Genomic DNA, 16,673 nt, shown 5'->3' with positions numbered 1-16,673 from the left:
CTGTAGCAGACGCAATACACACTCATGTAAAAGTCAGAAACGGAGCGAAAAACTAGTGAAACATAATCAGTGATTATGAAAAAAGTACAATAGATATCCACAAGCAGTTTTTTTCATAAAATAGTTTAGACCTGTGTCAACATTTGAAAGTTTAAATGGTGTCTGTAGCTGAAAGATTTGCGAAGCTGAAAAATCTGAAAGTTGAAGAAGTTTAGGAGGATTTGAAAGCAAACTCCATTTGAAAACCATGTTAAAATATTAATGATTATTGATTTATATAAATTCAAGCATAAGAGGTAGAAAGCTGAAAAGTCATAGCCCTCAAGCCAGAAAGGAGCTGAACATTTTAATATTTGAACGGTTTTAATAGCTGAAAGTGTGAAGGAGTTGAAAGGTGCCGCGGAAGAAATAGAAGATGAAGAATAAAGATTCGAAGAACAATACTTGGAATGCATCTCAATGCATTCCAACAACTAGAAAATGCATTTCCTGCTGAAAATGCGTTGGAATGCAAAAAGCTGAAAGCTGAAATGAACTTTTTAAAATAGCTGAAAATACAGAAAGTTGAAGGGAATTTGAATACATTTGCTGAAATTATAGATATTAGAAAAGCTGAAATGAATTTGAAATTGCTGAAAATACAGAAATGGGAGAAGCTGAAAGGAATTTCAATAGATTTGCTGAAAAAGCAGAAATGAAAACAGCTGAAATAAATTTGAAATATTGCAAAAAAATACAGAAATGAATATTGAAAAATTGCTGTTGATAGAGGCATAAGAATAGCTGAAATTATTTTAAAGAACTGCTGAAAATACAGGAAGTGGGGAAGCTGAATTTCAATAGATTTTCTAAAAACAGAAGTTGCAGGAGCTTAAATTTGTTTAAAATTGTTTGTAGTAATATTAGTAGTAGTATTAGTTATAATTGTGGTATTAGTAGTACTAGCAGTAATAGTAGGTTTAGTATCAATAGCAGTAGAAACAGCTGTAATACTATTAGCCATAGTCGTATTTGTAATAACATTAGTAGTAGTTGTAGTATTAATAGCAGTAGAAATACTAGTAGTATGGTAGTAGAAGTATCAGTTGTAGTACTAGAAGTACGAGTAATATTCGTAGTGGGAGACAGAATGTTTGTTATTCAAACTAAGAAGTTTTTAATTAATAGGCCTCATCACAAACATTACAGTAAAAATTCCCTCCATGTGGCTTTTATTTTGAAATTATTGGGTGGGTTGGGGGGGTGTAGATAGAGGGAGGGAGGGTGAGAGGGTGAGGAAGGGAGGGGTGGTGAGGAAGAGATAGAGGGAGAGAGAGAGGAGGAGAAATAGACAGACATACTGACTGACTGAGTGATTAACAGTGAGAAGAGGTCAGGGTGGAGGGGGGAGGGGGGTCGAGTGTCTTTATCATATTGGTCTGTTGACAGAAAGCATAGCTGCGTCATGTGACTCCACTAATCACGTCATTGGAGCAGCTGTGAGTCACACACAGAGATACTGCAGCGTGTTTACGAGTAACCACGGCAACGGCGCACCTATTGCATTGGGTGGGGTGGGGGGGTGTAGATAGAGGGAGGGAGGGTGAGAGGGTGAGGAAGGGAATGGTGGTGAGGAAGAGAGGGAGAGGGGAGGAGAATTAGACTGACTGACTGACTGACAGTGATTAACAGTAAGTAGAGGTCAGGGTGGAGGGGGGAGGGGGGGCGAGTGTCTTTATCATATTGGTCTGTTGACAGAAAGCATAGCTGCGTCATGTGACTCCACTAATCAGGTCACAAGGAGCAGCTGTGAGTCACAGACAGATCCTGCAGCGTGTGAGCGAGTAACCACGACAACGACGCACCTGTGCGGCTGCAAAAGTGCAGACACAGGACAGCGAGTTACACAGAATCCACACCTCAAACAAATGAGAACCAGCGCAAAACTATAACAGCTATCTAAAAAATACGGCGTTTGTATGAGACCCAAGACTCTACCGAACGCGTGGATGTGTTTTTATGTCTGTCCGGTAATAAATACGGCTCCTATGGCCGTTTACAAAACGTGTACCTTGTGGATTTTTGTGAGAAATATGTCGGCAGATTTGTATTGGAGCCTATGGGGCTTTTGGCAGAGGTTGTGTCACTCAAACACTCCTTGCGCCAAAACTAAAAAACTCTGGGATTCCATGAACACATTAATCCAATCAGCACAACCATACCCTCATTAATCTGAAGAAATGAAGCCTCTAGAGTGTATACTTTGGCTGCAAGGACAAAAGTTCCATACTTTTTTAACCAGATTTCTGCGCTGCTTCAGCCTCTAGCCTCGAGCTCTCCACTCTAGCAGACGCAATACACACTCATGTAAAAGTCAGAAACGGAGCGAAAAACTAGTGAAACATAATCAGTGATTATGAAAAAAGTACAATAGATATCAAGAAGCAGTTTTTTTCATAAAATAGTTGAGACTTGTGTGAACATTTGAGAGTTGAAATGGTGTCTGTAGCTGAAAGATTCGCGAAGCTGAAAAATCTGAAAGTTGAAGAAGTTTAGGAGGATTTGAAAGCAAACTCCATTTGAAAACCATGTTAAAATATTAATGATTATTGATTTATATAAATTCAAGCATAAGAGGTAGAAAGCTGAAAAGTCATAGCCCTCAAGCCAGAAAGGAGCTGAACATTTTAATATTTGAACATTTTAAATAGCTGAAAGTGTGAAGGAGTTGAAAGGTGCCGCGGAAGAAATAGAAGAAGCTGAAGAATAAAGATTCGAAGAACAATACTTGGAATGCATCGTTAATGCATTCCAACAACTAGAAAATGCATTTCCTGCTGAAAATGCGTTGGAATGCAAAAAGCTGAAAGCTGAAATGAACTTTTTAAAATAGCTGAAAATACAGAAAGTTGAAGGGAATTTGAATACATTTGCTGAAATTATAGATATTAGAAAAGCTGAAATGAATTTGAAATTGCTGAAAATACAGAAATGGGAGAAGCTGAAAGGAATTTCAATAGATTTGCTGAAAAAGCAGAAATGAAAACAGCTGAAATAAATTTGAAATATTGCAAAAAAATACAGAAATGAATAGTGAAAAATTGCTGTTGATAGAGGCATAAGAATAGCTGAAATTATTTTAAAGAACTGCTGAAAATACAGGAAGTGGGGAAGCTGAATTTCAATAGATTTTCTAAAAACAGAAGTTGCAGGAGCTTAAATTTGTTTAAAATTGTTTGTAGTAATATTAGTAGTAGTATTAGTTATAATTGTGGTATTAGTAGTACTAGCAGTAATAGTAGGTTTAGTATCAATAGCAGTAGAAACAGCTGTAATACTATTAGCCATAGTCGTATTTGTAATAACATTAGTAGTAGTTGTAGTATTAATAGCAGTAGAAATACTAGTAGTATGGTAGTAGAAGTATCAGTTGTAGTACTAGAAGTACGAGTAATATTCGTAGTGGGAGACAGAATGTTTGTTATTCAAACTAAGAAGTTTTTAATTAATAGGCCTCATCACAAACATTACAGTAAAAATTCCCTCCATGTGGCTTTTATTTTTGAAATTATTGGATTGGGTGGGTTGGGGGGGTGTAGATAGAGGGAGGGAGGGTGAGAGGGTGAGGAAGGGAGGGGTGGTGAGGAAGAGATAGAGGAGGAGAAATAGACAGACATACTGACTGACTGAGTGATTAACAGTAAGAAGAGGTCAGGGTGGAGGGGGGAGGGGGGGCGAGTGTCTTTATCATATTGGTCTGTTAACAGAAAGCATAGCTGCGTCATGTGACTCCACTAATCAGGTCATTGGAGCAGCTGTGAGTCACACACAGAGATACTGCAGCGTGTTTACGAGTAACCACGGCAACGGCGCACCTATTGCATTGGGTGGGGTGGGGGGGTGTAGATAGAGGGAGGGAGGGTGAGAGGGTGAGGAAGGGAATGGTGGTGAGGAAGAGAGGGAGAGGGGAGGAGAATTAGACTGACTGAGAGTGATTAACAGTAAGTAGAGGTCAGGGGGGAGGGGGGAGGGGGGGCTAGTGTCTTTATCATATTGGTCTGTTGACAGAAAGCATAGCTGCGTCATGTGACTCCACTAATCAGGTCATTGGAGCAGCTGTGAGTCACACACAGAGATACTGCAGCGTGTTTACGAGTAACCACGGCAACGGCGCACCTATTGGATTGGGTGGGGTGGGGGGGTGTAGATAGAGGGAGGGAGGGTGAGAGGGTGAGGAAGGGAATGGTGGTGAGGAAGAGAGGGAGAGGGGAGGAGAATTAGACTGACTGACTGACTGAGAGTGATTAACAGTAAGTAGAGGTCAGGGTGGAGGGGGGAGGGGGGGCTAGTGTCTTTATCATATTGGTCTGTTGACAGAAAGCATAGCTGCGTCATGTGACTCCACTAATCAGGTCATAGGAGCGAGCAGCTGTGAGCCACAGACAGATCCTGCAGCATGTGAGTGCTCGTAACCACGACAACGACGCACCTGTGCGGCTGCAAAAGTGCAGACACAGGACAGCAAGTTACACAGAATCCACACCTCAAACAAATGAGAACCAGCGCAAAACTATAACAGCTATCTAAAAAAATACGGCGTTTGTATGAGACCCAAGACTCTACCGAACGCGTGGATGTGTTTTTATGTCTGTCCGGTAATAAATACGGCTCCTATGGCCGTTGACAAAACGTGTACCTTGTGGATTTTTGTGAGAAATATGTCGGCAGATTTGTATTGGAGCCTATGGGGCTTTTGGCAGAGGTTGTGTCACTCAAACACTCCTTGCGCCAAAACTAAAGAACTCTGGGATTCCATGAACACATTAATCCAATCAGCACAACCATACCCTCATTAATCTGAAGAAATGAAGCCTCTAGAGTGTATACTTTGGCTGCAAGGACAGAAGTTCCATACTTTTTTTACCAGATTCCTGCGATGCCCCACACTCTAGCCTCGAGCTCTCCACTCTAGCAGACGCAATACACACTCATGTAAAAGTCAGAAACGGAGCGAAGAACTAGTGAAACATAATCAGTGATTATGAAAAAAGTACAATAGATATCAAGAAGCAGTTTTTTTCATAAAATAGTTGAGACTTGTGTCAACATTTGAAAGTTGAAATGGTGTCTGTAGCTGAAAGATTTGCGAAGCTGAAAAATCTGAAAGTTGAAGAAGTTTAGGAGGATTTGAAGGCAAACTCCATTTGAAAACCATGTTAAAATATTAATGATTATTGATTTATATAAATTCAAGCATAAGATGTAGAAAGCTGAAAAGTCATAGCCCTCAAGCCAGAAAGGAGCTGAACATTTTAATATTTGAAGGATTTTAATAGCTGAAAATGTGAAGGAGTTGAAAGGGGGCGCGGAAGAAATAGAAGAAGTTGAAGAAATAAAGATTCGAAGAACAATACTTGGAATGCATCTAATGCATTCCAACAAAGATTCGAAGAACAATACTTGGAATGCATCTCAATGCATTCCAACTAATTAGCAATAATAAGTACCAAAGAAAACGTGACATGGCAGCATTGTCCAATCGGAGGAGACAAGGGGCGGGACTTCCGCTAGCTACCAGAAGGGGAGGGCTCGCGGTCTTGGAGGGAATTTCAATAAACATATCCGTCTTTTTCCCCCCGCGAGCTAAGAATACTTGATAAATAACTGGTCTTCGAAAACAGAGTTCGACGAGTCCATCTCTAATCTGGTTAAGACGCACAACTAGAGATGAAACGCTATGACTGCGCATTCAAACGCCGTTAACTGAACGTTCGTTGGCTGAATATGTTTCTTCTGTTAGCTGTCATCGTAGCATGCGCGGCTAGCCTCGGTTAAACGTTAATATCCAGAGCTCCACTCGGCGGTGGTCCGAGTCGAAATGTGCCGACACTCGACCGCAGAACCTTGATACCGCGATAAGTTCTGGTCATGGATCGAAAGAAGAGGAGGCTCGAGAGTCAACTGTGTAAAGCGGTGGACGACGGAGACCCGAGGTGATGTCTTTGTTGTTGACCTTACACGCATGTGTTTACGTAGCGCTAGCTAACCAGTTAACATGCCTTTAACGCCATCCCAGTTCATTTCCTGATGCAGTTGATTCGTTAAGTGGTGGTTTCAAGAAGTTTTTCCCAGTCTTTTTGACATGTAATGACGTCTCTAAAGTCCTCAAAAGACAACGCGTGTTGTCCTGTACGACGACTATTGTTATTGAAATAAATATACATATTATTATGTGACGCAGCTGGTTATATGATGTAACTGGCTGTGTGGTTATACTTCTATTATAGAATGAACATAGTCCCCTTAATATCAGTCACTTGTTTTTTGAAAACAAAATTCTCATCACTCAAAGTTTCTTATTTCAAATAAAGAAGAGGACATCATGCCCTTTTCCAATAGAACACACCTGGATTCCCCAAAACAATCAGAATGTCCGACTGTAACCGGCGTCTCTCCATCGGCAGGTCGGTGATGCTGCTTCTCTCCCAAGGAGCCTGCCCTGACCTGGTGGGCAGTAAAGGGGTCGCTGCGATACATCTGGCTGCCGGCAAAGAGACTGAGAAGAACAAGCGCTGTTTGAAAATGTTCCTGCAACACGGAGCAGACCCCAATGTCAGGTATGGACAAAAGTCCTGAATCACCATGACACCTTGTTGGGTAATTTTACTCTTGACCTATCTAAACAACTGCAGTGTGAAGCCTGGTTGGTTTGAAATTGTTTTAATATTACATTACATTACAGGTCATTTAGCAGACGCTTTTATCCAGAGCGACTTACATTACACTTTAAACCCATGGCTTTTTCACATTTTTGCCTGGCAAAAAAGCAATTAGGGGTTAGGTGTCTTGCTCAGGGACACTTCGACATGGAACATGGGGCAGCCTGGACTCGAACCACCAACCTAACCCCTGCGCCACGACGACCCTAATGACCGCGAAGTCTCTTTTGATTGTGGATCTAGTGTATGTGAAGGTTGCATAGATTGTTGTGCTTTAACAGTGTGGTTGCCTCCCATAAAACCTGCAGCAACTTTCCATTACATCCAATAGGTTCCTTTATTTGGGGATATGTTTAAATATAGTCAAACGCCACTGTTAATCATAATGTGAATATTTCTCCCAGGGCATCGGATGGCCTGACTCCTCTTCACATTGCTGCAGTGTGGGGGTGTTACCAGAATCTGAAGCTGCTCTTGATGAACGGAGGGAACCCAAACATCAAACATAATGTAAGCCTTGTTTTTATTGTTATTGTTCTTTTTTTCCCCTATAAATGCTGCCACCCCTGCGCTCTAACAAGGCCGTAAATGTTTCCTTCAGTTTGGTTTACACCTGTTGTCCTTCTTTTCTTTAGGAAGGGCATACACCGGGGCAGCTTGCAGAGCAACAGGAGAATCGAAGATGTGCTCAGCTCCTGCAGGAGTACCAGTTAAGCTCCATGGAAACTGAGGAAGACGAGTTACCTCAATTCCAATACTGTGAGAGTCTTTTTTTCAAAGCCTCTGTTTTATCCGGGATGACTTAAAACACTTCATCTAAATCCCACCACTTGAATGCAGAGTACAAAGTAGTGATATGTATTCAGCTGGTCAATAATTTAATGTCATGATTGGCTGCAAGCAAGTTGTCATAGTAATGCGTGATTGTTAAAGAACAAGTGCTTCCTAAATCGCTGTATTTACAATATAATATTAAATATATTGTACATATAGTTGTACATGGCTGTATGCCAAACTGTCCTACACTTAATGAAGAGGATTTGGTTGGCTGGTAGTAGGATTTTTCCTTTTTATAACATCTTTTTTTCCTCCACAGCTGTGTATTCCGATCAAACGGACATGTCCGGCTACCCTGAAACAGAGTTCAGCTTCAGTTCCCACTCTTCCACGATCAGTGACTTTGGTGAAGCCCCGTTGAGCAGCACAAGGCGCTCATCCTTTTTCAACCTGTCCAACCTTAATGGAAGGCCAGATTGCAGAGGAACGTCATATAACAGACTTTCTGATATGGACGCAAAGAGGCATCGCAGCCAGTACTGGACAAATCCCGCCTCGCATTGTGCATCCGAATATCCCTCCATACTATCAAGCACTCGTGTGTCTGCAGTGGGACCTGCAGCTGCAATGCCCAGTTGTAAAGAGGAGGTATTTTTTGACGACGCTGCGTCCGGATCACAAACAAATGAACAAGGTGCTACAACTGAGGGCGGAAGCTCCCCCTCTAGAAGAGACACTCTCCCAGTATCCTCCTGCAGGCGGGCAAGTCGCAGGAGTGTGAGCTTCAGAAATGTCAATGAGTATTTCCCTGTTTTTAGTCCTGAATCTCCTGAACCGCGCCCCGAAGGCTTATCGTTCGACATGTCCGAGTACTCCGACTTCCTGGATTCAGAGCGCGTGGCCACCGTTTTACACAAGCAGGGCCTCGACGTCACGTCGCCGGATCACGTTTACGTTTTCTGCAGGGAGAGCGGCGATGGCACGGCGGAGGACATGGAGAAAACGGTCGTTGGTTCCTGCGCTTTGGCAGAGAGCGACGGCGAAGCGGAGGGCAAATATTTATCAGAGCCTGAGGTGGATTTACCAGAGCAGCCGGTCCTTTCCCCTGTTAGTGTCACTAGCAGCGGGTCGGGTAGTAGTCATTATAGTAGCTGTGAGAGCGACCATTACGTCAGTACACTGGATGCTCCTCTGCACCCCGCTGTGCATGGGGCCTCTGCGGCGGCTGAATTTGAACCGTGTGGTAGTCCCGCTGTCCATCGGCCCGCGGCGGACACCCTGCAGGATGAAGCCGCTGGGATATTACCGCTCTCGTTCACGCCCAGTCCTTTCGTAACGGGCAGGACTCGCTCCAGGTTGAGCCGGTGCTCGTTGAGAACCAGCAGACCTTCCGAGAGCCTCCTCAGCACGTCCTCTTTGTTAGAGGTGAACCTCCCCGCGCCGGTCCGAACGCGGCGGCAGACGCCCCGGTCTCAGAGCAGGGAAGACTTTTACAGTTCACCACACGCAGCTTGTCGTACGCCGTACAATTCGGGGAGGGGCACAGTGGGAGCAGCACATCCGGCAGAACGCAGGGACGTGGCATCCGGCACCCTCACAGCTGGTCCGAGTGACGGCAGCAGCAGCAGCAGCCAGGCGGATACGCTCATCCTCTCCAGAAGCGCAACCGATTCCGCTCCTGGATCGCAGACTTTGTGTGACACGCTCATTCTGGAGGAAAGCGAGGAATCTTCAATGGACGCCTACGAAAGAAACCTTGCGGAGGTTATACTGGCCATGCAGGGCCATGGTGTTGCTGGAAGCAAGGATTTTATGACTGATGATCTGACGAGCACAAGCGAGGGAACTACGAAGAACCCCCCAAATGCCGCTCCCGGCGAGGACAACCTGGAGGGCCTAAAGAAAGAGGACGCCCTGATGACTAAGGACTACGACTCTCAGCCGGACTCCGCCTCATCTTCCTCCAGCTCCACCTATTTCTCCCCGAGGAGGTCCAGGGACGATTCCGACCCGCCCTGCACCCCAGGCACCGGGTGCACCCCCAGGTACAGCATGAGCCGGCTGTCGTGCGGCGTCAGGCCTCAGCGCCTGGCGAGCCTGTCCTACACCCCGGGAGGGCGGCCGCTCATCCAGGACCTGGACGAAGCAGTGGAGTACCTGTACACCGACTCGGAGCAGGGCCACGAGCTGATCGAGACCCACGTCCCGCCGACGGCCAACACCTCGCTCAGCTCCAGCATGAGCGCCAGCAGCACCGAGGACACCGTCCTCTACGACTGGCGCTCCATGCAGGCCGACCTGACACAGGCCGGGAAGGAGAACCGGCCGCCGCCGCCCAAGAAGGAGGGAGGCGACGACGAGGACGGGCTGCTGCCGGACACCAGTGGGATGACGGACAAGGAGCTGAGGTCGAGGTTGTTGGCGCTGGGCGAGAGCCCCGGTCCCATCGGCAGCCGCACCAGGCCCGTTTACGTGCGGAGGCTGCGCCGGCTGCTGCAGGAGTCCTCGTCCCCGTCCCCACGTCCCCAGAGGCCGTCGGACCAGCCACACACAGGTAATGGCAGTGAGCTTTTGCTTTGGATGTGCGCAGTTTTAGGAGGAGATGGGCAACAATGATCATTCTTTCCTTGAATTGACTGTGAAATCACTCTTCTAGCAAAGCGTGAAAGTGTAAAATGTAACGTGTTTTTGATATTGAACCTTTTCAGGGGGATCAGGAAGGCATCGCTTTGTGGGTGGATTAGATCAGAGTGAACAACACTGAACAAAAGAGGTTTATTGACACACTTGTTATCCTTTTCTTATCATTTTCTTGTCTTCTATTATTTCCTCTTTGTAGATTTAGGCTACAGTCCGGAACTGTGTCGCGCCCTGCGGACCTTCGAGCTGCCCAAATGTCAGGCGGACGAGCAGGCTTTGTGCCAGCAGTTCGACCAACCGGATCAAAACAGAAAGTGGAGGGAGGGCATCATCAAGTCCAGCTTCAACTACCTGCTGCTTGACCCGAGGTCGGCCGCCTCTTGATTTGGGATTTATTTCTTTGGCCCTCTCAGGATAGAAAATCATTTCTACTACTCCAGCCATTTGATTTTTTTTTTTTTCAGTTTGAAATGTTTTTCCACCGTTGATCAGAGAAAGAACCTGTTTGTCAGTTGTCATTTATCACTAATGTCACTGGGATGATCAAACCGGACGTAAAGCAGTTGCTAAATTTGAAACCGCAGTATCTATTAACGTGTTTGTGTTTATCAGCTACATTATCAACTCTAAACAGAGATAAAACTACACTTAAAGCGATGTTTAACTCACAGTGTATTTTTACGAGTGACCTTCGTCTTAATCACCATTTTAAAATGGCTGTTTTCTTTTTTCTCCTCCACCAGAGTGACAAAAAACCTTCCATTCCGCAGTCAGACCATGACCCCACAAGAGTGTTTCCACACGTTTACCAACGCAATATTTTATGTGGGCAAAGGGAAACGCTCCCGGCCGTACAGCCACCTGTACGAGGCTTTAGAGTACTTCAAAGGAGACAAGACTTCCAAGGTAAGGCAGCACACACACACACACACACACAGATCGGTCTTATCAGAGTCCATTTAAATGAATCGGATGCACACAATTGTTTAGATAGGTCTAACAAAATACTCTCTGTGGCAGAAATTGTGCCCCAAGGTGCAGCACATCCTTCAGGTGTGGAAGGCGGAGCAGGGCGTCGTCTCTCTGCACTGTTTCCAGAATGTCGTCCCTGTGGAGGCTTACACCAGAGAGGCCTGCATGGTGGAGGCCATCGGTGAGCACGGCGAGGGCTGAAACTCTCCTTCAGCTTCAAATCACTCCTTCAATGCCCGTTTCATGAGAATTTTTTAAAACCTACTCCATGTGACAACAATCTCATTTTAAACAACTTTGGTTTTATTATATAGCACATTTAATTGATGTAGCTAATTGTTTGACTGTACCACATTTTTGTTAGCATATGATTTTATTTTTTTAAATGTTCAACACCATAAACAATACGTAAACCCATTGAATTACGCCAGTTCAGCATGTTAAAACCCTTTTTTTCTTTACTCTTCAATGGCACCAGGCTTGAAGATGCTCACCAATCAGAAGCGAGGGGATTTTTACGGCGTCGTGTCCACCTGGCAGGTGAAGAGGAAGCGGGACTTGGGCGTCCACCTGCTCTACAGGGCCATGCAGATCTTCCTTGCAGAGGGTGAGAGACAGCTCAGACCAGCAGACATCAGACAGTAGTACCTCCCACTCGGGGGGGGGGGGGGGGGGGGGACAACAGCCAACGTGCAGAGGAGAAGCCACTGTTTCAGTATTCTTTTGATTTAAAAAAAAATGTGTTTAAGAGTGTGTGGGGGTTTACAAAATGAAGATCTCAGGAATCCCCTGAAATATTGTTTCTTTTATACCTTAACTCCGTCATCTCAATCGCCTTCCATATAATCAGTTAAGATCATTTCACTTGTTTTCCAAATGTGAATTGTGTTTGATAAAATGACTTCTAATCTGCCCAGATGTGACAACATTGATGAATCTTCAAAATACTGATGGGTAGAATAATATGTAAAATAAAATATGGGTTAATTAACATGAACAGTCTTACAGAAGGAAAAACATGAACAGAACAAAGTTTGGACATTTGGTTCTCTGTAGTACTCATTTAAAGGCATTTCAGTACAATCAAATTGACTTCTGTCACATTTCCCATACACAAGTTGATTCAGAAAGGAAAAACTAAACAAGCTGTGAGTGTCATTTACCAAATAAGCCTGGTAGAGAATCACATTTTGTAGTTCTGTAAACATATATGACCGTACGTTTAGCTGAGGCTGACTAGCATTATTGGTTTTAATGGATAAATCAACAAAGATGTTTATATTTTTAGAAACTTAATGTGCTAATATCACTGGATTTCCATTTCCTTTCTTGTGCTACTTTGTTTTTGTTAAAAATCTGCATTGCGGGGAAGCAGATGATATGCAAGTGTTCAGGACTGATCGGTGTGTGTGTGTCTTTGTGTACTCTTCTTGTAGGTGTGACTTTACAATTGTAGTGTAGAACTGGATGGTTGTTTGTTGTTAGTGCATCAGCCGTATGTTAAGTTAGGGAGACAGAACTAGTTTGTATAGTCACAGAACACTGGTTTGAGGATGTTTCAACATCTTTTTCTTTGACGCTAATTAGAATTAAATTTGTTTATTTTGTATTTTCTTATTATCTCATGTCATGGTGCACAAATGTATGGCATCAGCATCATTTGTCTACCCAATGTAATGCACTTGATCAATTATCTAGAGACTGAACGTTTTATTTCATACAAAATGCATTAATATGGACTGTTTGTAAACAAACATGTTCTTTTTTTTACATCCCTCTCCTCAGCTTAAAGAAAATCAAAGCATAAGATCACCTGATCATTGGCATTTACTTTTTATTATGATATGAATGTCATGAGATTAAATATCTATGACAACTGATGTGTATATCAATGACTGTGCATTTACTTATATTTCTAAAAAGGCACCTCATTGTGAGCTATGTTTGATATGTTGGATTTATTGTCAAAAATAAATGTATCATTCATGTCTCCATCATTTACTCATACCTGTTACGCAGTGCTCTCTGTTCATTATGAACATCATCTTTGACTTTGTTTCTTCCCTGGAGTCAAAAGAAAAATACACTTAACGTGAACCTCTGCTGGTTGGATCTTTCTTCCCTGTTTGTCTGTTATCTGGTGGCCCTCTAGTGGACAAGTCAAGTAATTACTTGTTTTCCATTCATTGTAGGATTGTACCTGTCACATAGTAACGAGTCTTCATCGAGCACTGCTTTGACAAACTACGTGTAAATAGATTATATGACAATTACCTCTCATTTTGTGAAGCAAACCGTTATAAGTATAACATAATTACTCAGACATTGTCATGGTAATTCGATATGCAGCAGCGAGTTGCTGCCCTGTTTGTACCATTGCAATCCCACACAGCCACTGAACCATTTAACAAGGACATCTTTAAAGTTCATGGGGGGGTCATTGGGGCCATTATCCGTTACTTGATATTCTAGGCCTAGTCGTTGCAATTCCCCGTATTTTATTAAATATCTACTTAGGGTTAGCAAATGGTTCACCTGCAACTGTGATATGGTCCACATCTCTTAGACTGACAGACTTTAACTTGTGCTGTAATGTTGAGATGTATGTTAGTCATTCAGTTATAATGCAAATGACCACACACGTACAACTACAAAGGTTTATCTCTGTCTTTTTACCTTGTGCCATTGTTTTATCAGCTTTTATTCAGGCTTTCCAGTACTTTGTACCATTTCAAGGCAGCGTCGAGTTGAATTAAGGAAGAATTACAATAAATGAATGACGACCAATTCCCGTAGATATCAATGAAAAAAAAAAAAAAAAACAAGCCTTTACGCTTTATGTTCCTAGGACAAATACATTTAAATCATATAATACAAAGGACCTGGAAATAAACATATTAGGCCTACAGATATTTGTCAAATTTGATCTATTACTACAATCTATATACTATTACTACCACTTTTATATTATGCTAGGTTATATTTTTTACTTTACTTTTTACAGTACATTTTTAGATTGTATATCATGATACTTTATGACATACTACATTACATTTTTTCTTGCATACTACAATGGTATATCATAGAATTACCTTTTCAAATACATTTTTATGGTATATTACTATGGTTATAATAGCAGTTTCTACAGTATACTATACCATTCTTTGGAATGATATATTAAGAAATATTTTTATTTTGTTTGACATTGTGGGATATTATATTACTTTTTGTAGTGACATTTATACAGCATATTATACTTTGCTATGTTAGTGCCTTTTGTGACGTACCACATGGGCACTATACATTCTGCAGCACACCGTTTAATTTATATATTTCTACGGCATATCATTCAAAGATTTTTTAAAAATTCAGTTTTGAATAGATACACCTCAGTTTATTGCAGACTAGAGTATCACATTATATGATGATTGTATGTGTAATTCTACATAATCAAATTATTTTAAGGATCATATAGTTATATATATATATATATATATATATATATATATACTGTATATGCACCATGCATATTGATATCGCTTTTCTTCTACACTATATTGTTATCATTTGTTGGAACCATATGCCATTTTTTACAACAAACTACATTTTACTTTACATACTGTTACAAAATAAAATTTGTACTATTACATTTTCCTTTTCCATGACATACTATTCTTACGCATACTGGTTTCTTATGACTTTTTTTATTTCATACTTTGCAGTGTAATCTTTGCGACGCAACTTTAAATGAAAACTATGACTTTGTTTATTCTACCCACTTTGAGGTTTGTCATGATATACAATTTCAACAATGTACAGCACCATTATTTGTTTCATATTTGATATACAACAAAAACTATGAAGAATGAAAAAACGTTTCTTTCACCCTGATGTGTGAAATGTCAGCCGTTGACTATTTTAGATATAAAGAATTGATATAAATATTGAGATTTCAAAACCTGAATATTGGAACCAATTGTACCAAACATTAGCGTACTATAGTCTATTGTTAGTCCAACAATAACTACTAAGTAATAAACTATTAATTCGTCACATTACCTGTCTTTTCCCATTTTTCCTCCTCTTCTCTTCTTTTTGACATGATGTAGGTATATTTGAGGCGACTGATATTATTTGTAAAAACTTTTATTCCTCCTGAGCCACGAGCAGGCTATGACATTTTTTCCAACTACACCAAAGAATGATGTAAAGAAAAGGACTCATGACATCAATGAAGACTGAACCGGTGACTTTATTATATAAAATACAGCAATACAGGTAGAAGGCAGATTAGATTTTATTCCACATTAAATAAACAGGTGAGGATAAAATGACATACCTACCATTCGATTGCGTCCTGCATTCGTCCTATCAAACAGAATAATACTAATATATTTGGATGAAATCTGACGGTTTTAGCTGCTGGTGTTATTTATTTATTTATTTTTTATCATGACTTTTAAAATGCAAATATATTTTTCTGCAAAAAGCAGCTCATCATTTTGGAAGCTAATATCTATAGCAAATAAATCATTTATCTGAACTACATGCAAAGCGAGCCATACTATCATACTACCTATTTTTCTGCTTTAAGGGTAATTTTCTCCCAACCGTCTCTTTAATTTATATGTCTCACCTTCAATCTCAACCCACAGACAATTCTCACTGCCTGTGTTTGGGGGGGGGAAGTAATCCGGGAAATGAATAACGCCATCATCAGCATATCGTGACGCGATTACTTGTGACGTTGGGATGAAATCTGGGACACAGTTGCATTCATCGTTCAGTGAGCTCTTCCACAGTTAAACCCACCGACAGCAATGAATGTTGATTGTGACCTTTGCTGTGGTTCGGGAGTTGCTTTGTTTGACGAGGACGTGTGCCGTGCTCTTCATGGGATGCGTCCCGGGGTCTTTGGTCATTCCTGCGTGGGTTTCAACCAGGTTTCCTTTCATTCCGGATTTCGGAGACAGCGAGTGAAAGTGGCTCTCCACAGGGTACAATCAACGGTCGATGGTTTTCCCAACATGGCAGAAACTCACCGACAGCGTTGAATGTTCACTGGGGCGAGCGCAGACCTGACGGTGACCAGCGATGACGCTCCGCTTGGAGGTGCAGGAGGAAGCCAGATTTTTCTGTGTGGCTTCTAACTCTGAGCAGGGAGGACGCTGAAGTCATACTGATTATATCTTTTCCGTCAAGTAAATTCCTCTAAACAGACACCTGATTATAAATACATATACACACTATACATGCATACACCATGAACATCTAATGGTGCTTTTTGTCCTCATTCCTTGCACGTAGTGTTGCTCATTCACATACTTTACCTTAGAATAGGAGATATGAAAAAAGATTTGCGTGTGTGTAAAATGCAGTTTATTCATAACCCGTGTGCCTTCTTCTACTAAAGCTGCTTGCATTAAAAATAAACACAACTGGCTTTGCCCCAGTAGTACTAGTCTGTGCACTATTAACTTCCACGACGGAGGGTCAGAAGGACACCAAAGACAGCGAGACATTTTACTGTGTGTAGCAGTTGGATGAGGTGAAGTCATCTTGAAACTCCTGACTCATTCAGCGCGG

At 42.1% G+C, this 16,673-nt stretch overlaps 1 protein-coding gene across 1 annotated transcript; it reads left to right on the top strand.

Annotated features, from left to right (window-relative positions):
• The first annotated feature begins 5,551 nt into the window (after window positions 1-5,551).
• On the top strand, window positions 5,552-13,088 carry LOC120824193 (uncharacterized). The gene is made up of 9 exons (XM_040184844.2): window positions 5,552-5,972; window positions 6,444-6,596; window positions 7,103-7,208; window positions 7,334-7,457; window positions 7,795-10,029; window positions 10,315-10,483; window positions 10,859-11,021; window positions 11,136-11,268; window positions 11,566-13,088. The coding sequence occupies exons 1-9, from the start codon at window positions 5,908-5,910 to the stop codon at window positions 11,730-11,732; spliced, it is 3,315 nt and encodes a 1,104-aa protein (XP_040040778.2). The 5' UTR covers window positions 5,552-5,907; the 3' UTR covers window positions 11,733-13,088.
• The last annotated feature ends 3,585 nt before the right edge of the window (window positions 13,089-16,673 follow it).

This window comes from Gasterosteus aculeatus, chromosome 8 (assembly GCF_964276395.1).
Source record: "Gasterosteus aculeatus chromosome 8, fGasAcu3.hap1.1, whole genome shotgun sequence".
Taxonomy (NCBI): Eukaryota; Metazoa; Chordata; class Actinopteri; order Perciformes; family Gasterosteidae; genus Gasterosteus; species Gasterosteus aculeatus.
This window is presented reverse-complemented; position numbering and strand designations above follow the sequence as displayed.

What these genes read in the sequence shown, in the direction of transcription:
- LOC120824193 (XM_040184844.2), top strand. Translation starts at nt 5,908, where the DNA reads ATGGATCGAAAGAAGAGGAGGCTCGAGAGTCAACTGTGTAAAGCGGTG. An exon ending in TACCTGCTGCTTGACCCGAG is followed by an intron (nt 10,484 to 10,858) that starts GTCGGCCGCCTC and finishes CTCCTCCACCAG; the next exon opens with AGTGACAAAAAACCTTCCAT. An exon ending in CTGCATGGTGGAGGCCATCG is followed by an intron (nt 11,269 to 11,565) that starts GTGAGCACGGCG and finishes CAATGGCACCAG; the next exon opens with GCTTGAAGATGCTCACCAAT.